Source organism: Pelodiscus sinensis, chromosome 1 (genome assembly GCF_052426305.1).
Source record: "Pelodiscus sinensis isolate ZL-2025 chromosome 1, ASM5242630v1, whole genome shotgun sequence".
NCBI lineage: Eukaryota > Metazoa > Chordata > Testudines > Trionychidae > Pelodiscus > Pelodiscus sinensis.
The window spans coordinates 65,525,079-65,547,480 of NC_143052.1; the positions used below are offsets into that span (position 1 = coordinate 65,525,079).

Genomic DNA, 22,402 nt, shown 5'->3' on the forward strand with positions numbered 1-22,402 from the left:
CAGCCAGCAGACCCTGCACCTGGCACGGCACAGAGCCACCCACCCGATGCCCCCCAGCCCACCCCCTCTTCCCGGGACCAGGCTGGCGGCTTCCGGGAGCTTGCCCTGGACCGCAAGAGGCGGGCACCTTCCTGGGCTAGTGCGGACATCATGGACCTCGTCCACGATCTCCGCACTAGGCACAGGAAAGTGGCCGTCTAGGGCAGGAGAGCTGCCAGCCTGGCCACCCAGGAGCAGGTGTGCATGAAAATCAAGGGGGTCCACTGAGACCCCCGACCCTGAGCTTACAATGGCCGTCCTGGGTCAGACCAAAGGTCCATCTAGCCCAGTAGCCTGTCTGCCAACAGCGGCCAACCCTAGGGAGGGGATGGACCAAAGACAGTGACCAAGCCATTTGTCTCGTGCCATCCCTCTCCAGCCTTCCACAAACCTTGGGCAGGGACACCACTGCTACCCCCTGGCTAATACCACTCCATGGACCCAACCTCCATGACTTGATCTCACTTCCCTTTAAACTCTGTTCTAGTTCTAGCCTTCACAGCCTCCTGCAGCAAGGAGTTCCACAGGTTGACTCTTTGCTTTGTGAAGAACAACTTTCTGTTACTAGTTTGAAGCCTGCTACCCATTCCTTTCCTTTGGTGTCCTCTAGTCCTTCTATTATGGGAACTAATGAAGAACTTTTCTGTATGCACCGTCTCCACCCAACTCCTGCTTTTAGAGACCTCTATCCTGTCCCCCCTCCGTCTCCTCTTTTCTAAGCTGAAAAGTCCCAGTCTCTTTAGCCTCTCTTCATATGGGACCTGTTCCCAACCCCTGATCATTTTAGTTACCCTCCCCTCTCCCAGCCTCTCTCTTCCCCTCTCCCACCTCCTTTTCCCAGTCTCCCCCAGTTTTGTTCAAGAAAGACAGATTCCATTTTGGAAGACATGTTATCTTTATTTTGTACATCAAGAAGAGGGGCTAGGGAAGGGTAAGTGGAAGGAAGTGAGGGAGGAATGGGGCACGAGCCCCCGATGGGGAGGACTGGGCTGGCTCTGCAGGCTTCTGGGGGTGGAAGCTCTCCTGCAGCCCCCCAATTGCCCCCTCTCCCCAGATGGCAGCCTGCGGCAAGTGCAGCTGGTCTGATGGCCGAGTGCTGTGATGTGCCCAGTGTGGGCACTCAGGGCACTTCAAGCCAGGACTGCTTTGCAAGCGGGGCACCCCTGAGAACTGTCTGTCCAGGGTGGGGATCGGGACCCTTTAAGCACAGCCCTCGGCTAGCCTGAGGCAGCATCTCCACGCTCTAAGTCCTCCTCTGATGCCCTGCCGGCACTGCTTCCGGCCATCCTTAACCCCCCTTCAGGGTCCACTTAATGTGGACGCACTAGTTCGAATTAGCAAAACGCTAATTCGAACTAGTTTTTAGTTCTAGATGCGTTAGTTCGAATTAGCTTAGTTCGAATTAACTAATTTGAACTAAGTTAGTTTGAATTAGTGCTGTAGTGTAGACATACCCCCAGAAAGGTTGTTACATCTATGACTCATTGCGAGTTATGTTAAGATCTCCAGGCATTATCCAGAATAAGGATATGTAAAGATTCCTCCATGTCTGCCAGCTCACACAGGTATCAACTGATGCAAGAGGAAGTCTAACGTGCTCTGTGTAAAGTGCTCAACTCTGCAACCTAACATTTAACTTCTGTGGACTTTCTGAACAAGGTCCATATACCATGCTCTGAATAATTAATGTGTTCTCTTACTAGTGGCCCTCACTGGTGATTTATAATGGAGAAAAGAGAAAATGGAGAAAATGCCTTCTCTTTCTGATACATTAAGGAGGCCTTGTTTTCCTCAGGGGGAAAAACTATTAGAAATTCATCTTTTTCCTGGAGTGGAAAAAGAATGGAGAACTAATGAAAATGGCAGTATTACAGACCCAAGGGAGAGAAAGTTGAGCTATTAAAGAGAAATTTTATAGTAGACTGTTAATCTTTTTGAAGGTTTTTATTAAGTGAAGACCTCACACAGTGACCTTCCAGCAATCAATCTCTCTGTCACACACACCCTCAGCCAGCTCTTGCAGAGCAATCTCTCTCACACACCCTGCACCCTCCCTCCTGGTGCACGCACGCACACATAGAGTCCTTAGCACTACTTGGGCCATAGCTGAGCTTTTTTAGATTGAAGAAAAATAAACATATTTATACATATATCTTTAAGAGATACAAAGGGCACAGGGCCATTTCAAGTCCTCTGTATGTCACCTTTTAAGAATTTGTAAGAAATTGTTAGGGCACAGCAAGCCCTAATAATTAATCGGAACATAAACAAAATTCCTTTTAAGATCTTTGTAAATGTTTTTTTATAAATTTTATTTTTTTAAAATTGAAATTATGGACATACCTCATCCCCATGCATATTGGCAATATACTTGAACTCCGGTATGCCAATTGTATGTTCAGTTGGAAATCTTCCCAGAACAAGAACCCACAGTTCTCTACCTTTAAAAAGGGGAAGGGGTAAAGTACTGTTAAGTGTAAATTTACACAAACAAAAGGTTAGAAATCCTACATATTCTCCCACTTTTTTCCCAGTGTACCCTTCATATAGCATAAAAATGTTTTTATAAGACTTCAGAACTGTACTTTGTCTTCAAAGTAGGGATGTGAAGGACTAGTCGACTAACCAATAAGCTTTTGACTAGTCGCTCCTCCCCTTTGCTGCCTCTATCAGAAAGAAGCAGCAAGGGGGGGGGGAAGCAAGAGGTACTGGGGTCAGACCTCCGGCTCCCCATGGCACTGCTGCTTTGAAACCCCCTTGTGGGCTGTTTCCACACTTCAAAAGGTGGAGATGCCCTATCAACTAGTCAAATAGTCGATGCATTTTGCATTCGATTAGTCAATTACCTGCAATTTAACATCCCTATTTCAAAGCCCAAGTTAAAAAATGTACAAAGGTATTCTTTTGTAAAATACTCCTGAAAATGCAGGTATTACTCACCCAGATAGAATAGCTCAGAAAACTCTTTTAAATTCAGGTTTATTGAATGAGAGAGAGGATATGGTTAGGAAAACTTACTGTAAGTGACAAGAAAACAAAACAGTTTCCTGAGAGACAGGAAAAATATTTCAACGCCAGTAAAGTAGGAGCATCATCTTGCAAAATAAAATATAATTAATTGTTGGAGAGACGTCTGGAGCCACTGAAGTAACTATAAAAAAATTTCTCTGAGATCAACAAGGATAAGAAATGAGTCTCAAAAACAAAATTAACTGTAATGGATTACCATCTATAGCAATGGCTTTTTGTTGTTGGGGACCTGTTTTGCTACCATTATTCATGGGAGCAGTCTCATTGCAGGATCAGGGCCTAGATTATCAAATTTAAGCCTGGCTGCCAAAATGCAACCAGATTTAGGTAGTAAGTCTGCCACTATTCAAAGCTACCAACTTTACTTTTCATTGAAGGGAAAGAGGTGACAGGAAAAAATAGATTTTCTGAAACTAAATTATTTCTAGTGGACCCAGGAACTACCCATATCAAAGCATCCTGTGTAAAATAAGCTAATGGATGGAGAGACAAGACCTGTCATATTTATACATGTAAATAAATGGATTCTGGGAGAAGTGTCTGGTCCAACTAGCAGCATGTCAAAGCTATAAAATTTTGAAGAAAAAAATAAGACTATATCTATTTTTTTTTAAGGATAGTATATTGAAGCATCTGTACATATTATATACACGAAGTTCTGTACCTGTATTATAGCAAAACTAAAGGTACATACTAACAGAAAACACTGCCTCACCTGATGGCTCCCTGGGCCTTTTTCCATATATTTAAACTTAACATGTTAAACCAAAAAAGCAGACCCCATGTAATGGATCACTTTGATACACATACACAGTTAGCCCTAAATCTGTCTTCGTTAAAGCTGACAGAATATTTGAACACACTAAACAAGAACTTTTGTGACTAGTCTAGCTTCTATTTGAAAATTAGAGGGATTTTACATTTGCGAATCTTCAAAACTGATCTGCATAATTCATTTAAAAAGAAAAACCTAAGTTTATGCCATACTTTAAAATATTTGGCTCATCAGTTGTGAGTTCTAATACCAAATATGCTGGATGATTGTTCAATACCAAACTGCTTTGCATAAAATGCTTATTTGGGAATATGTCAGTATACAATCCCCACTATATAATCTCCCTACCCCAAAAAAACCCAACCCAATAAAATACAAACTAGAATTTACCAACATTTGATTTAGGTTATTGTTCAACCAGATCTATTTACACCAAGTATGTGCCACAAACTTATTCACAATTAGTAATAACAGTACAAGTAGTCCCATGGAAGTCACTGGAACTGCCTTCCAAGTAAGTAATTCAATGTGAGGAAGAGTGGCAAAATCTGATTGCTCTTAATAAGGAAGATAAGAGACAATAGATTTGCATGCTGTAACTAACTATCTGAAGATATTATACTGCTACCCAACATCATAGTAACTGAGTGCCTTCTGTGTAAAATCTATAGCAATAGTGAAGTCACTAATGGACCTAATAGAATCTCTGGCACATATTCCTTGGGATAGGATGTTTTTTGGGGGAAAGAAAGAAGGGGAATTAGTAGGGGGATTGAGAATAAAAGGGCTGTTTAGATTGTCAGAACAATTTAAGATGGAACGTTTTGCAACACATCCTAAAAGATGGCAAGACTGGACTCACTAGATCACCCCGGAAGACTGTTTTACAGCTGGATCTCCTTGTCAGAGAATACCTGGTCCTCACCCTTTTTCACATGCTTCATTCTGGGCTGTGTGATCTGCCGTGTTCCAGAGAAATACAGCCTTCACAGTAGTTCTTAGAGCAAAATTTAGTCTTTGATGTAGCTAGGGCTTGACTCATTACTAATCAGCCTAAGATCTATAAAAGCATTATTTGTTATAGTATTCAAAACTTTAAAGCAGGATTTAAAAAATAAATTTCTCAATTTTGAAAAGCAAAGTTACTCACCTCGGTGCAGTAACTGTTGTTCTTCGAGATGGTCCCTGTGGGTGCTCCACAGTAGGTGCTGGGCTCGCCCCGGTGCCACAGAATGAAGACTCTTCAGTAGCAGTGTTCGGCTGGACTGTGCATGCACGGCAATGTCTTGCGGTGTTCGCGCTCTTTTCTATGCTCACGCGATCCGTCCCCTTCCAGTTCCTTAAGGCTGCCTCGGAATCTGAGAGAAAGAAGAAAGAGAGACTCCGAAGCGGGGAGGAGGATGGGTAGTGGAACACCCACGGGGACCATCTTGAAGAATGACAGTGACTGCACCAGGGTGAGTAACTTCGCTTTCTTCTTTAAGTGGAGTCCCTGTGGGTGCTCCACAGTAGGTGACTGAGCAGCAATACCCCCATGAGCAGGAAGGTGAGATATGGAGTCCCTACTTGTTCGCTGATAAGAGCACTGCTGACACCACTGCAGCGTCTGAGAGCCATTTTTGTTGGATTGCGTAATGTTTAACAAACGTATCGTGATGACCAGGTGGCTGCCCTGCAGATGTTTTTCAGGGAAATGCCTTGAGGAAGGCTGTTGACGCTGCCATTGCTCTCGTAGAATGTGCTCAAGGCTGCGCTGGAAGTGATAAGCCCTTGGTGACATAAGCCTGGGTTATGCACGTGGTTATGAGTTTAGAAATACGCTGAGATGATAAAGGCTGTTCCTTAGATTTCTCAGCTAAAGAGACGATTAGGCGGTCTGTTTTCCTAAAAGATTTCATGCAGTCTATATAAAAGGCGAGGGCTCTACAGATGTCAAGTGTATGGAGAGACGTGTCACATAGTGAGGCGTGAGGCTTGGGTTAAAAGGAAGATAGGATAATAGGTTTGTTGATATGAAAGGACAAACAAACTCTAAGTATAAACGCTGGATGAGGCCTTAGGACTCCCGCATTTTTACTGAAGATAGTGTACAGCGGTGTTACCATAAGTGCTGATAACTCACTGATTCCGCATGCTGATGTAATTGCGAGAAGGAAGGCTACCTTCATAGTTAATGTTTGCAAAGGTATGGTGGCCAACGGTTCAAATCGTGGTGTGGTTAAGGCCCCAAGAACAATGTCCAAGTTTCATACTGGGGGAATGGATTTACAAGGGGGCTTAGATTCACAAGGTCTTTCATGAATCTCTTGGTAGTCGGGTGGGTGAAAAGGGAGGTGCCTTCAATCAGTTGTCTGAAGGCGGAAATTGCAGCTAGATGAACTCTGAGAGATGCTGAGGCTAGGCCTGTGTGTTTTAGGTATAGCAGGTAGTTGAGGACAAGGTGAAGTGGAGCGGCATGCAGGACCAGCTGCTGCGTGGCACACTAGGAGGCGAACCTGCGCCATTTCGAGAGGTAGGTATTTCTGGTCGTCTGCCTTCTACAGTGAATTACTACGTTTTGGACCTGAGAAGAGCAGGAGATTCAGAAGGGTTCAGCCAACTAGGAGCCATGAAGTGAGCCGCAAGGTATGTATTTGGGGGTGTCGCAGTGTCCCTTGGTTCTGAGGAGGTTCGAGAGGGTTGGCAGCTGTTACGGTCTGCATGATGACATGCGTTAAAGGAAGGGGAACCAGTGCTGACACACCCATGCTGGTAATATTAGTATGACTGTGGCACCGTCCGTTTTGATCTTCTGCAGAACTTTGGGAATGAGAACTGTAGGTGGAAAAGGAGGAGGAGAGGTCTGCTCCAGTTGAGGAGAAATGCATCGCCTATGGTGCTTGGGTCAAGTCCGGCTCTGGAACAGTATTTCTGGCATTTACGGTTGTGACACATAGCAAAAAGATCTATATGGGGAGCGCCCCAGAGTCAGAAGAGAATATGGAGGACGCCGTCGTGAAATTCCCACTCGTGCTCCAGAGCGAAATGTCTGCTGAGGAAGTCTGCATGAATGTTCGTGACGCCAAGCAAGTAAGATGCCACAGGTGTTATGCCGTGGCGAATGCACCAATTCCAAAAGCGGATCGCTTCCATTCAGAGGGAGCGGGCTCTGCCTTGACGGCTCATATAATACATTGAGGCGACGTTGTCTGTGAAGATTTTTACTGAGGTATAGCAGATGTAACTGAGGAAATATTTGCAGGCATTGAAGATTGCCCGGAGTTCCAGTAAATGTATGTGGAGTCGTGTCTCAGAAAGTGAGCAGTAGCCCTGGATTGAAATTTTGTCCAGGTGTGCTCCCCACCCCCAAAGGGAAGCGTTGGTGGTGATATGACGTGAGGGTTGTTGTGGGTAGAAGGGCACGCCAGCAAGAAGATTCGTGCGGTTTGTCCACCAATGGAGTGATTGGATAACAGATGGCGGAGGGGTCACTGATCTGTAGAGGTCGTTCTTCGTATGGTTGTATACGGACACTAGCCAATACTGAAGGCTGCGAAAGTGTAGTCTGGCATAATGGACCACGTAAGTTGTAGCTGCCACGTGACCCATGAGTTTTAAACAAGTGAGTAACTGGATGGACGGACGGACTGTCTCAAACAACTTCTGTGAGGTCTTGGATGGGCTGGAACCTCTGGATGGGTAAGTATGCTCTTGTGGTGATCATATCTATGCTGACATCGATGAATTGCAATTCTTGAGTCAGATGAAAAATGGACTTTTGACTGTTGATGAGTAATCTGAGGGCATGGAAGGTTCTCATAGTGGTCTTGAGCATATCAAGAACATCGGTGTGAGAGCGACCTTTCAATAGGCAGTCATCCAGATAAGGGAATACGATCACCCCTTCTTGACGGAGGTGTGCCGCTACTACCGCCAGAATTTCTGAGAATACCCTGAGGGAGGTGGACAGGCCGAAGGGGAGGACTCTGTATTGGAAGTGACTTGTTCCGACCATGAATCATAAAAATCATCTGTGTGCTGGATAGATTGTGAAATGAAAATAAGCATCCTGGAGGTTGAGGGCCGCAAATCAGTCGTCTTGATCTAACACGGGTATTATTGAAGCAAGGGTCACCATTTTGAAACATTTTTGTAAAAACTTGTTCAAGTTCCAGAGAGCTACTATTGGTCGCCATCCGCCTGACTTCTTCTGAGTGAGAAAATAACGGGAGTAGAATCCCCTATGAATTGTGCTGGAACTGATTCTATTGCTCAGATGGAGAGCAGGTGGTCGACTTTGGTGCATAGCAGGGGTTCATGAGATGGGTCCCTGAAGAGGGACAGGGTGAGGGGTGGGGGTAGAGGGAATGGTAATGAAGGGTATGGAGTATCCGGATCGGATTATTTCATACACCCACTTGTCAGTGGTAATTGAGGCCCATTGGTGGTAAAAGGGCTTCAGGCGGTGGTGAAATTGGTGATCATGGTGACTTTTGTCGACATGTGCGTTTGTCTGCATATCCTCGACCGAGGCATCAAACCTGCTGTTTGTTATTCAGTGGGGTCTGAGTATGATTCTCCTGGGTTTTGTCGCCTCTAAGGTCTTTGTTAGTTAAGTTGTTGGTCGAGGGCCCTTTGTTGGTGCTGCCATTGTTGTCTGACATACAGACAGTCATAGCGTCGCTGATATGGAGGATAACGTCGACACTGTATGGTGGGGTACACATACCCAATGTTCAAAATGTTGTGCGATAGTCCTTTGATGGGTGTAGAACACTATCAGTCTTTTCCGAAAAGAGCTTGTCTCTGTCGAACGGCAAATCTTCGACTTTAGTCTGGAGATCTTTGGGCACTCCAGCTGATTGAAGATAAGATGCGTGTCTCATCACCACTGCTGTGGCGGTGGACCATGCTGCCGTGTCCGCCATATCCATCACTATTTGGAGCGCAGTTCTAGCTGGGGTATAGCCTTCCTGGATGACTGATTTGAGTATGGGTCATTTTGATTCTGGTAAATGGTTTAGCAAAGGTGTAAGTTTTGTGAAACTGTCAAAGATATGGTTAGAAAGGTGTATTGTGTACTTGGCTATCCTGAGCATAAGTGTTACGGATGTATACACCCTTCTGCCGAGTAAGTCCAATCTTTGTGTCCTTATCAGTGGCGGTATTTTTATATTGTGGAGTTTTTGATCTTTGATGTGCTGCATCCACCACTAAGGAACTCGGTTGGGGATGGGTAAAGAGGAACTCCATCCCTTTAGGTGGCACAAAATATTTTCGGTCTGCTTTTCTGCTAGTCGGTGGAGCAGAAGCTGGGGTTTGCCTTATCTCTTCTGCATCTTCAAGTACAGCCTCATCAAGGGGTATGGCTATTTTTGCTTTGTGTTGAGGCTGAAGGTTTTTGAGGAGATGCTGCTGCTTCTCCTTTATCTCATCCAGGTGTATCTCCTGGCTTATGGCTACCCTCTTAAAAAGCTCCTGGAATTGACGGTGGTAGTCAGGTGGAGAGACGTCCCATAGGATAACATCCTCATCTGGGGACAAAGAAGAGTGGTCCATGGGGGAAACCTCCTGTGGTCAGTCCTCCATGGTGGAAAGCTGTGTGTAGTCTGGCTCCGACAGTTGGTGTTGTGGAGATCTCAGGCTGGCCCACTGGAGTGGGAGGAGCCAGAGTTGGAGACTGTCTGGTGGACATGCAGTTTCAACATGACCTAACACGAGACCTAGACCTGTAATCAGGGTTCGCGGAACTGCAGCAAGCCCCGCTCGCCAGCCGCGCTGTCCGGTGATCTGCGCATGCGCAGATCATTCTGCGCATGCACAGATTGCAACTTGGAAGAGCCGGGTTCAGGCAATCTACTCGCCATAGGCGAGTAGATTGCATTATTTGTCGATCCCTGCCTGTAATGGTAGAAATGTCGATTGGGCGAGTATTGGTCGTAGTGGTCATCATGGTGGTAAAGTCTTTCAAGTGGTGACCATCTATTGTAATAAGTGTAACGGGGTTGTTCCCAATGCTATTAACGGACTGAGCGTGGTGAATGAGAGTAAGTGTATGAGGCTCTAGAGGATGTTGGAGACACAGAGTAACAACTGTGATGATGATGATGACTCCTGTGTGCCACTAAAAATGGTGAAGGTAGCCTTTGACGTGGAGAGTGTGGAGATCAGTGCCGGCTCGCATCACATAGTGTGGGAGACGGCGGTGCTGGTAGAGGCAGTAATGGTGCCAGCAAAAAAAATCAGTGACCATTAATGTGAGTGGCTTCGGTGCTGATGAGGACTTGGTGCAGTGCCCGGAGTATTGATGCCGGTCGCATGCAGAGTCAGTGTCACAGGCAGTTGCGCCGTCGAACTTGGTGCCATACTCCGTACCGAAGCTGCGGTGGGCACCAATGGCGAGCTTGGCACTGCCGGTGCTGATGATGTTCTTGGTGTGGATTCCCTCGGTGCCGAGGACGCGGCCGGTGCCAAGGTCGACCTCAGTTCCGGTGTCGCTTTTGCCGGCTTTTTTGGTCCCGATGCCGCAGGAGCCTTTGGACGTGGTTTTGAAGAGCTGGATGTACCGGACTTATCTCTTGAACTAACTCTGCTCTGTGAGTTAATGGGCAGAGATTTGGTAGGTGACACCCTATGTCTTTTGGGCGGTGCCATCATAGGGGAAGAAGCCCTATGCTTCGGAGGCTATCCGAAGGAGGTTGCACTTTCAGAGGTCTCCAGTTGAAGTGCTTTATCGAATAAAATCATCTGGAGCCTCATCTCTCTGTCCCGTCTGGTCCTCGCAGTCAGTTTTATGCAATGCGGGCATTTTTGAGGGACATGGATATCTTCCGGACAGCGGATGCAAGAAGAATGACCGTCCAAGGCAGACATTGAAGACCCAAAGAAGACGGCATTTCGTCAATAGTCTTATATTGGATGGGGTTGGGTTTTTTAAACCAACAAATCAACTACTTATATCTTTATATCTATGAAGAGAACAATCTCACGCTGAAGGAACAAGGAATAAGGTTGAGGAGATCAGTTCACTCCGTCTGCAGCCTGTGGCAGTTGAGAGGAACTGGAGGGGGATGGACTGCGCGAGCATAGAAAAGTGTGAATGCCACAAGACGCTGCTGCACATGTGCGGTCCGGCCAAACACTGCTACTGAAGAGTCTCCGTTCTGCAGCGCTGGGGTGAGCCCAGCACCTACTGTGGAGCACCCACGGGGACTCCACTCGAAGAAGAACTGTCACTTGTGTTCTGTACACAAGTTATAAATCAAACTATTTTAAAAGTTCATAGGCAGATTACAGAGGAGAGAAACCTAATATTTAAAACAACTTTTAAAGCACATATTCTCTTTCAAGATACAGGACAAACTTACTGTAGTAGAAAATCCCAAGCATGGAAACATCATTGGCTGCAGAAGTGCTACTTTTATTCCAAGGTGAAATCCTGGTGTGGAATATGCTGTCCAGACAGAAGAACTAAGCATTCACCCATGTGAACATGGGACCAAATATTCCACAATACTGTGCACTAAAAGTATTTATCAAGTTCTTGACTGGGAATAGTTTAAACAAGCTCTCCAAGGCAAGGACTATTCACTAACCATTGTAGAGCATCTTGTACTTGGTAGAGGTCTATAGGAAGTACTGTAAACCAAACATTGTTAAACTCTTGGGCTGTGTCTACACTGGCCACCTATTCCGGAAAATCAGCCGCTTTTCCAGAATAACTTGCCAGCTTTCTACACTGGCCCCTTGAATTTCCGGAAAAGAACTGACGATCTAATGTAAAATCATCAGTGCTTTTCCGGAAAAACTATGCTGCTTCCGTTCGGGCAAAAGTCCTTTTCCGGAAAACTGTTCCGGAAAAGGGCCAGTGTAGACAGCAGAGATTTCTTTTCCGCAAAAAAGCCCGACAGCGAAAATGACGATCGGTGCTTTTTTGTGGGAAAGCGCATCTAGATTGGCCACAGACGTTTTTCCGGAAAAAGTGCTTTTCCAGAAAAGCATCCTGCCAATGTAGACCCGCTTTTTCCAAAAATGCTTATAACAGAAAACTTTTCCGTTATAAGCATATCCGGAAAATCATGCCAGTGTAGACGTAGCCTTGGGGTATGTGGTGGTTCTCTTGAAGCTACAGTGCCTACACTTATGCTATTGTTAGAATCTGAGCATTTAAAAAAAATATTTCTAGCACCTATGCTTGCAAAGAAAATCCAGAAAATGTGAACATTCAAAGGCACAAAAGATAAGACCCCATATGTTATTAAAAATATCTGTACTCTTGGGGTTGACAATACTGTATGCTCTCTCTTATCCCAGGAGAAATTAGAAAAGAATTACTAAAATGCCTGCATGAGTCATCAAGATGTCATAGGGTACGTCTACACTTCATCCCTAGTTCAGACTAGGGATGCAAATGGAGACGACCGAAGTAGTTAATGGAGCGGGGATTTAAATATCCCGCGCTTCATTAACATGATCTAGCCGGTGCGCTAGTTCGAATCACGGCTGATTCGAACCAGGAAGTGCGCGCCGGGACGCGTTAGTTCGGACTAAAGCCCTTTGTCCGAACTAACGTTACTCGTCATTTTTTGTTACTAAGGGCTTTAGTCTGAACTAACGTGTCCCAGCGCGCACTTCCTGGTTCGAATCAGCAGTGATTCGAACTAGCGCGCCAGTGAGATCATGTTAATGAAGCGTGGGATATTTAAATCCCCGCTTCATTAATTACTTCGGTCATCTCCATTTGCATCCCTAGTCCAAACTAGGGATGCAGTGTAGACGTACCCATAGACGTACCCTTATAGCAGTGGTCCCCAGCGCGGTGCCCGTGGGCGCCATGGAACCCGCCAGGCCATTTCTGTGCACCCGCCGAGTGATTGGGGCCAGCCCCGCCCCTGGGCGCGTGGCGCATGGGCGGTGCCAGCCCCTGGGCAGCGCCGGCCCCGGGTGCACAGCACATGGGAGGCGCTGGCCCCAGGCGCGCAGCGCATGGACACTGCTGGCTCCTGGGCGCGTGGCACATGCGCTGGCTCCAGGCACGCAGTGCATGGGCGGTGGCAGCCCTGCCCCCAGGTGCACGGGACATGGGCTGTTCCGGCCCCGGGTGTGCGGCATGTGGGCGGCCCCACCCTTGGGTGTGCAGCACAGTTGCGGCGCCACCCCGGGAGTGCGGCGCATAGGTGGCGCCAGCTCTGGGCACGCATGTGTGGCCTCGACTCTGGGTGCCCTGCGTGTGAGCAGCCCCGCCCCGGGCGCTCAGCAGCCCCAAAAGGTTGGGGACCACTGGCTTAAAGTAAAGAGCCACAGCTACAAGATGACTGAAGTAATTTTTTTAAAATCAGACTAGCTTCTGTGAAAGTTTGTCTTTTTTCCTGATAGAACTCTTTTTCATCTAGAGCTATCATGTGTATTGACCAGGTATGTCAGAGGACATCCAGACTGCAATAGGGATGTGCTGAATACAGTGATCAGAAAGATCCCATGAAGAATCATCAGATTTTAGGTCTGCCACTGAAAAAAAAAAATCCATGAGATTCTGTTTTATTTCAAGGGAAAAATCTTAATTTTTGTTTACAATTGTTCTAAACAGACGGTGGTATTCAGAGATAATTAAAAAACCGGATTATACTTAAAACAGCATTTGCTGACAGACCAATGGAACATAAAGGCCACATTTTTTTGCCAGCACTATTGGACTTCAACATCATTGAGGAATATTTTGGCCTTGAATGTGACTATATCTACAGTGAAATAGCATGACAACAGAGAATAAATAACAGTTAAAACCATAACATATGAGATAGTAGAAGCATGCAACAATCCTCCATTTTGCTGTAACTGGTATATTATTCTTTTGCACGATTGTTTTTTCCATTACAGCAAGGTGATTTTACAGCTATTCTTGGTTTTGCTGTACTAATTAAATCTGAAAAAGTAGTGTCATAGGTGCAAGGACAAGTTCAAACACGAAGAGTGTGGCAACTCATGTGACAAGAAATTTCGAAGAATTTAATGCATCAGAATTGGTAGTATGACCAGATTAATAGGGTTATGATATTTCAAAATAGACCAACAACACTTTTGAATAAAAAATTGCTTGCTATGAGCAGAGCAAGGTTGTTGAAAGATAAAGAAAACAAGACTGAGTTGGAAGTTTTGTCACCTGTGCGGTCTATAAAAAGCTTTGTACAAAACACAAAAGGTTCTTAGATATATCTTTGAGAGAGACCCTATTAATACTCTTATTGTTGTTGGGAACAGACAACCTGTTTTATGATATAAAGGGCCCAATCATCTTAGGTACTGATTTTCAAGGCTGTCACCTATTCTGGCACTTTGGAGTGCAGAAGATGGAGGCCCACAAGAGACTTCAAAATACTCTGCCACTATAGGCTTCTGCTTAAACTTCAAGGTCACAGATTCCATCATCTTGTGTGCTAAGCTGCCACCACCAAAATGCAAAAGCCCCTTTGAGTTAATTGAATGTCTGGGATGTCCAGAAAAGGGTAGTACTCCTCCCATCCCATTCATTACACTGATGTACTGCAAGTGCTTGTAATAACTGTATATTACCAAACTAACTGCACCTCTGACCCCTCCCCATCCGAGTGCACCCCCTTCTCAGGTATCAGGTTTCAAGAAATTACAGCAGTGGGCTGGGGGAAATCATGTAATTCTCTACTCTTAGATGAGGTCTCAGGCTGCAGTCCTCTGGTACTAATTATGATTACCTTGAAAGCCTGAGTTCTGGCTTTAGAACAGAAATGGAGCGCTGCTGCCACTTTTCTGCACAGCCCACAGGGCTGCAGGGCAAGCTGAGGAGCCCGCCTGTGGCTCCCCACTGCCTGCATGGGCCGGATCTGGTGGCTTGGCGGGCTGGATCTGGCCCCTGGGCTGTATTTTGCCCAGGCCTGCTTCAGACGTTTGAGAGCTAAGCATGTTGGCCAGGGTTCCAGGACTGAGGCAGAAACCCTGAGGCCTAAGGCACTTCCCATGAAGCAGACACCCTACTGTCTACCACCCCACCAGTAGGCAGAAGCCTCAATGCCCACTGGGCAGAAGCTTAGAGTCTCCACCTTCAATCTGGTAGGTGGAGAATGTGGGAAAGAGGGCACTCCATGAACCATACTTTAACTGTAGAAGTGGCTCACAAGCTTGCCCACATCTGCTTTAGAGAAACAGACTATTGCACTGTATTCCCTCAAATATCAACATAAGTCACTTGGATGTTGGCACAAATGCCAGTTATTATAACTGTCCTATATATCTTCTTAAATGCATTACAGCAGTAAAAACTGCTTGCATGAAGTACAATTTCTGCAATAGGATTTTTTTGATATAGGTTTGTTATAAAAATACAATTGTAATATTCAATGCCATCATTACACACTAGTTCTTGGGTACAGAGCATCATAGTTACATAGAAAAGACCAGTTAAGGCTGAACAGGATCTCCTTGTTAGGTTCAACAAAAAGCCTGTATCTCTACTTTAATCAGCCTGTTTACTTCAGTTTCTGGGATTGCAAGCTGATGAGAAAAAACAATCCACTTTTACAATGAAGGCGTTGTTAAGTGTACATATGATTGTATCTAACAATACATAGCTGAATTTGCAATCTATTACCCTACTTTGTGGGAAATGTGAAATTGATGTGTGATTAAATTATGAAAAAATTAAAGTATGAAAAAATTGCTAAGGGCAAGAGTTACCACTATTACATTTCAAACTCATGTAATTTAAAAAAAAGTAGTGACCAAATTCTGCCAAGTAAAGATTGCTTACATTAAGCACAAATGAGGTTTTTTATGTGATCTACACTGGCCAGAACAGGATTGAATGAGAATACCACTTCATGATGATAAATTAAATTAGATTAACAACAAGTTTAATGTTACATCAAAGGCAAACACAGGCATGCACCTACACTGCACTGTGTCCTGGAATCCTTGGTGTTAAGTGAACTAAAACTACAGATGCCTCAAACTGCACAGATCCATGCCAGACAACGTCAGTGCCCTAATGAATAGTTAACACAGCTGTCTGGGGAAGAAATTATTTCCTGTACACAACCACACTGTTAGCCCTCAATATCTAGAATAACCTGTTTTGTTAAAACAGGAAGGAATAAAAAAAAACTTAAACAACAATGTCCTTGTAGCACCTTAGACTAACAAAAATATATAAATATAGCCGGTCCCCGAGGTACGAACGCATCGACTTACGACCGTTCGTATTTATGACCAACCTCCTATACAGCGGGAACCCGAGTTACGAATGAAACCCGCACTTACAACAGCGCAGCCGTAATGTAAGTGAATGTAATCCAAGTTACGAACAGATCGAGTTACGACCTAGTGTTTGGTACGTAATTCATTCCTAAGTTGGGGACCGGCTGTAGTATCATGAGTTTTCATGGGCAGACAAATGAGTTTTCTTCAGCAGACAAATAACTGAGGAAGTGATAAGTTCAATATAGCATTGCAAGCATGCTGGTCATACCAATTCAGTCACTGTTTAGCCTTATTTATCAGAATTTCATGAAAACGATAAGAGAAGTTTGTTTTTAAATTGCAATTTTAAAATCAGATCCATAAGTCTTAAATAACTAAATTAGAAAACAATCATTTTAATATGAACAGCTGCACTCATTTAAACAGGAAACAAGATCACATATCCTTGAGTGTTAATGACAGCCTTTCAGCAGAGACAACTTTTCTTTAACAACTTCTACAATAACTAAATTCTAAGCACTATGGCTACCTACAGAAATGGTGTAACACAGATCTTTGTCACACACAGACACATTCTAGTGTCCTTTGTTTCCCTTTGACTTTGAGATATCAGACTGAAGTTAGTGTGCATCAAAGTGAGCTTAGTACTTTAACCTAGTTTTGGGCTGCCAAGATGTGCAAAGCATACTTTTCCCAATTGTCAAGATACTACCACATCTAATCAATTCCTTATGAATATACAATCCGTAGTTGTCTGATGTATCAGAAGTATCCTTGTGACTTGATGAGATCATATGCAAAAAAATTCATTTGCCATGTTTGAAGTTCATAGGCGTGTTAACCTAGGACAATGGTTCTCAGACTATGCAACCCACAATGTGTTACAAGGGCCACAGGTAGATAACTGCAGTGTGCCCCCACCACTGCTAATGCCCTCCACAGACCCCTCTGCCCAGTGCCTTCCACCCAAAGACCCCCTCCACAAAGCGAGGCCAGGAGTGGAGCCTCAGACATGAGGTCTGGCAAGACAATTGGGACCAGGCGTACAGCTAGTTCGGATTAGGAAGCCTAATCTGAACTAGCTAGTCCGTGCCGCGTGTAGCCGCGCGGCACGGGGTCCGAACTAGCCGGCATTTAAAAATGGCGCCGGCCGGCTTTATGCAAATGAAGCCCGGGAAATTCAAATCCCAGGCTTCATTTGCAACTCCGTATGACTACATTAGCCCCCCCTAGTTCGAACTAGGGGGGTAGGGTAGACATACCCTGAGTGGGGAAGCAGGGATGTATCCTGGCTAGGGTTGCCAGATGGTTGAAGCAAAAAATACCAAAGACCCTTCCAAAAAAACAGGAAAATTCCGTTGATTCCAAGGACTTAAGCCAAAAAAAAAAAATTAAAATAAAACATCATTAAAACAGCATGTTCCCTTTAAAAGTGAGTGCAGGGATAGGAGCTGTTGACCACTAAGACCCAGGGGAAATCATTGCTTCCCCTAGGTCTTTTAGCCGGCAGCCATTTTGTGCCAGTAGCTTTGGGCAACCAGGTAAGCATGGGGGTGGGGGCGGGGGCTGGGGGATTGGGGGTGTTGGGGATCGGAGGGGGGGAAGGCCAGGCACTGAGTGTTTGTAGGGTTGCCAGGTGCCCGGCATTTTCACCTCCTGGCTGGGGAAAAATTTAGTGTCCGGTATTCTCTGAATTTTTTTTTTTACCAGACAGGAGCCAAAAATACCGGATTGTCCAGGTGAATACTGGACACCTAGCAACCCTAATCCTGGCCCCTTCCATTTGAGGCCGTGCCCTTTCTGATGCAGCTGGGACCACTTCAAAAATTTCTTAAGTGGCCCCCTGCAAAAAATCATTGCCCACCCTGCCCCAACTATTCCCTGCATGGACATTGAGCTACACCCATGCCTTTACACAGCCCAATTATCCCCTGCCTGCACCATGAGTCACAGCTCCTGCCTACACCTGTCCCTATACACTAAGGGCTATGTCTACACTGGCAGCTTCTTGAGCAAGAACTGTTTTGCGAAAGAGTTCTTGCAAAAAAAGTCTTCCACTAGAGCGCATCTACACTAGCATGTGCTTTTGTGCAAGACAGGGCCGGCTTGAGCCATTTTTGCTCCCCGGGTAGCGGGCACGCGACACATGTGCGGCTCCACCCCCCGGTGTGCTGCACATCTTACAGCTGCCGCGCCTGATTGCAGCTCTAAGGGGAGCCGTGCGGCCCCCGGAGCGTAGCGCCTGATGGCAGCTCTACGGGGAGTCGCACGGTCCCTGGCGTCCCTTACAGCTGCCATCAGGCACCCCCCATAGGTTGGCGCCCCGGGCAGCTGCCCGGCTATCTCCCCTCTTAATCCAGCCCTGGCGCAAGAGATGTGCTTTTGCGCAAGAGCATCCATGGCAGTGCTGATGCTCTCTTGGGCAAAAAAGCTCTGATGGCCATTTTAACCATAGGGGCTTCTTGCGCAAGAAATTCATGTTGCCTGTCTACACTGCCCTCTTGTGGAAGAGCTCTTGCGCAAGAAGGCTTATTCCTCGTGGAAAGAAGAATAACTCTTCCGGAAGAAGCCCTGTTTTACAACGCTGTACTGTAAATTTACTTGCGCAAGAACATGCATGCAGTGTAGACAGCAGGTACGTTTTTGTGCAAGAACAACTGTTCTTGCGCAAGAAGCTTCCAGTGTAGACATAGCCTAGGGTTATGTTTAGACTGCACCCCTCTGCCGGCAGAGGGATGCAGATTAGGCTGGGTGAAATTGCTATGAAGCGGGGATTTAAATATCCTGCGCTTCATTAGCATAAAAATGGCCACCACTTTTTTTCGGCACAGAGATTTGTCAGAGAAAAATGGCAGTCTTGACACTGACCTATCGCTAAAGAAAGCCTTTTCCATTAGATCCCTTATACCTGACCCCAGGCTCCGCATGGCATTTCAAAGTGGCACCACAGCTTGGAGCCTGGAGTCAGTGGGGAACTCTGAGTCCTCTGCTGACCCCAAGCTCCGTGAGAGTACTTCTGCTTTGAAATGCACAAGAGGCTCCACTGGGGACTCTTGTACATTTCAAAGCTGGCACGCCATGTGCAGCCCAAGGCCAGCGGGAAGTCCCGCTGACTCCAGACTCCACGGGGGTGCTTCCACTTTGAAATGCACAAGAGCACTTAGGGGCTCTTGTGCATTTCAAAGGGTAAGTACTGTAGTGGAGCTCAGAGTCAGAGGGACTTCCCGCTGGACCTGGGCTGCATGCAGAGTTCTGCATTCCTCCTTTGAAATGTACAAGAGCTCCAATAGGAGGAATGCAGAAGTGCCTATCGACTAGCCCAGTGGTCCCCAACCTTTAGAGGCTCTCAGGCGCCCGGGGGTGGGGCCACTCACGCGCCAGGTGCCTGGGGGGGTGGGGCCGCACGTCCAAGGGCACACCAGGCGACGGGGATGCCCTTGCACCTGGCGCCGCCGCCGGCATGTGCCCCAGGGCCGGGGCCGCCCGAGAGCCTTGTGCCGTGGGCCCGGGGCCGGCGCTGCCGCCCGAGCCGTGCGCCTGGGACCAGCACCGGGGCCACTCGAGCGCCGCGCGCCCGAGCACCCGCATATGCCCCGGGGACGGCGCCTCCCATGCACTATGCGCGGGGCCAGCCCAGGTTGTCGGCCAGCTCACAAATGTCCCGGCGGGCGCCATGGCGCCCGCGGGCACCGCATTGGGGACCACTGGACTAGCCAAACAGTCAATGGAAATTCCACTGACTAGTAAATTATTAGTTGGTTAACATCGCGAGACCAGGTCTGGGCAAAATACAGCCAATGGGCCAAATCCAGCCTACCAAAACACCAGATCCAGCCCACAGATGCAGCAGGGAGCTCTAGGAAGGCTCCCCTGCTTGCCTCGCAGCCCCACACACAACTCAGAGAAGTGGCTGCCAGGCCTTTTCTCTTTCAAAACTGTGACCCAGGGCGGGGGGGGGGGGAGGGCTTCAGGCGCTGCCCCTGCCCCTAGCACAATCCCACTGGCCATTTCTGGCCAGAAACTGGCCATTGGGCACTACTTATTTGAATAGCAGGCAGCACATGAAGCACCATATCCCCTCCTCCCTCCAGCTCAGTTATTCACACAAGTGCATGGCCCTGCAGCCTATCTGAGAAACATTTTAAGTCCTGCAAGCATTTAGATTTCCAGGCAGGCAGGCTGGTTGGGCTTCTGGCTGGTAAGGCTCAAACCAGAGCCTGCCTCTGGTACCCCAGTCCCTCCCTTCCTCAACCCTCTGCCCCCCCCCCACTCAAAATACCCAAACCCTCTGCCCCCCTGCACCCATACCCCCTCCCAGATCTGGCACCCCAATTCCCTGACCTACATCACAATCCCCTTGTACCATAGGTCACAAATCAAATCCTTGCACCCCAGCCCTCTCCACTAGGTCACAACCCTCTCCTGTCCTAGATTACATTTCAAAACACTGAACCCCAATCCCCTGCCTTATGTCACAACTTCTCCTTCACTCAAACTCCCTCCAAGACCCCATTTTCACTCCTGGGCCCCAATCCCTTATCCCAAGCTCCCTTCGGCACCCAACCTCCATCCCAGACCCCACACCTCTTCCATTAATATCATGGAAGGGTGTGGCCCTTGACCACTTTCCTTACCAAAATCTTGAAGGCCCCCCCCCCATCAAAAATTATTGCCCACCCCAGGGTTAGACAGACATCTGTAAGGGATGATCCAGATCAAGGGTCAGCAACTTTTCCCAAGTGGTGTGTCAAGATTTAACCCTCCTGTCCTGGGCTGTGCCATTCTCCGGAGGAGGGGGGGGGACAGGCAGCTGAAGTGCTCTGTGGGACTGGTTTGTGGCCTATTTGAGCAATTCGCCCTGTGTGGATGCCCTCAGTGGTGCCCAGACCCGGCCCGGTCTGTCACACCCATCTTAAAAATTTTAGCCTAGTACCTAGGGCACTCACCTGGGATGTTGAAAATCCAGGTTCAATTCCCCCCTTTCCTAAAAGGGGAGAAAAGTGGTGAGAGACCTATGTTCAAATTCTTTCTTCCCCTCTGGAATGGAGAAAATTGAACCTGAGTCTCTCACATACCAGGTGAGTGCTCTAGGTACTAGGCTAAAAGTTTTAAGATGGGTACCACTTCCTTCCTTCTCGTCTAACTGTTTTGTGCTGAATATGGTGGGGGCTTATCCCAGGTGAATGATCTAGCCACTAGCCTAAAAAGTTACAAGGTTATCAGCACAGCCACCTCTGGGCTACAATCCAGTAGGCAGCCTCCAACCACACTTGATGGATCAGGCATCATAGGTGAGACAGGTGGATATACATCACTCTCTCCCTATCTGGTGGATCACTCTGGGACTCAGGTAAGAGATAGTCATCCAAATAACTAGAGAAGGCAATAGAGTGCATGCCTAGAGTCAGGGCCTTAGTCAGAAATTTTACCCTCAAAACTTAAGGCACCAAGATAAGCTGTTGCCAGGATTCATTAGAGTTTTGAGGACTGCAGAGAAACCTAAAACTATTAGATCTCTAAATACTTCTGTGAATCAGGGGTTTTATACAATGGTCCTTCCATTTCAATGGAAGCTCTTCAGGCTTTAAACTACCCTCCATTGTTAACGTTCTGCTAGGTTCAATATTTCTCTTGACAGCATCTGTGTGTTTCAGGTGTCTAGAGAGCCCAGGCAAAAGCACAGGACAGGTTCACAGTCAATTTATCCCTCAAGACAACATGGAGTTTGAAGATGGATTAGTATGTCTGCATGTACCTCTATCACAGTTAGCACTTTTACAGCTAATCACTCTATTTCCACCCATAAGGAAAAATCAAGACCTCTACTCTCCAGTGACTTGTCAACCCGACTTGCCATCTTACCAAGAGTAGCCATCTCTGGGATGTAATAGTGTAGTCAATTAACCAATAAGCAAAAGCTTATAGGTTTATGATATAGACTACACGCATCTCTTCCCCTCCCCCCCGCCAATAAATTTGTAAGTGGGCTGGCCAGCAGCCTGGCTCAGTCCTAGCTCACACTGGGTCCAGGACCTACTCCCACTGTGGGTCTGCATTTAAAATGTATTAGGAACGAGGCAGGCAGGCAGCCTGGCTTAGTTCTGGCTCACGCTGGGTCCAGAAGCTCAGCCCCCCGCTCCCTGGACAGGGGCTACTGCCACTCCATGCTGCTGCCTCTGTGTCAGAGGCAGCCACGTGGGATGACAGGCAGCTGGACCGTCTCCAGCAGACCAGGGACACCGGGAGCAAAGCCGCAGCGGCAGCGGAGTCCCACGCCTCTGAGGCTTTGCCAGAGCAAAGCCTCAGAGGCGCGAGACCCCTCTGCCTCCCCGGCTTTGCTCCAGGTGTCCC

The 22,402-nt window shown here is 46.9% G+C and overlaps 1 protein-coding gene across 4 annotated transcripts in view; it reads right to left on the bottom strand.

The window, feature by feature from the left end:
- Positions 1-22,402, bottom strand: part of CPM (carboxypeptidase M) — a 72,039-nt gene that overhangs the window by 34,730 nt on the left and 14,907 nt on the right. For 3 of the 4 annotated variants that reach the window (XM_075931535.2, XM_089779790.1, XM_025183885.3), the window contains one exon: positions 2,383-2,480. The exons of the other annotated variant lie outside the window; for it this stretch is intronic. In XM_075931535.2, coding sequence (XP_075787650.1) covers positions 2,383-2,480 — 98 coding nt within the window. The remainder of the gene's footprint in view (positions 1-2,382; positions 2,481-22,402) is intronic. 4 annotated transcript variants of the gene reach the window in all.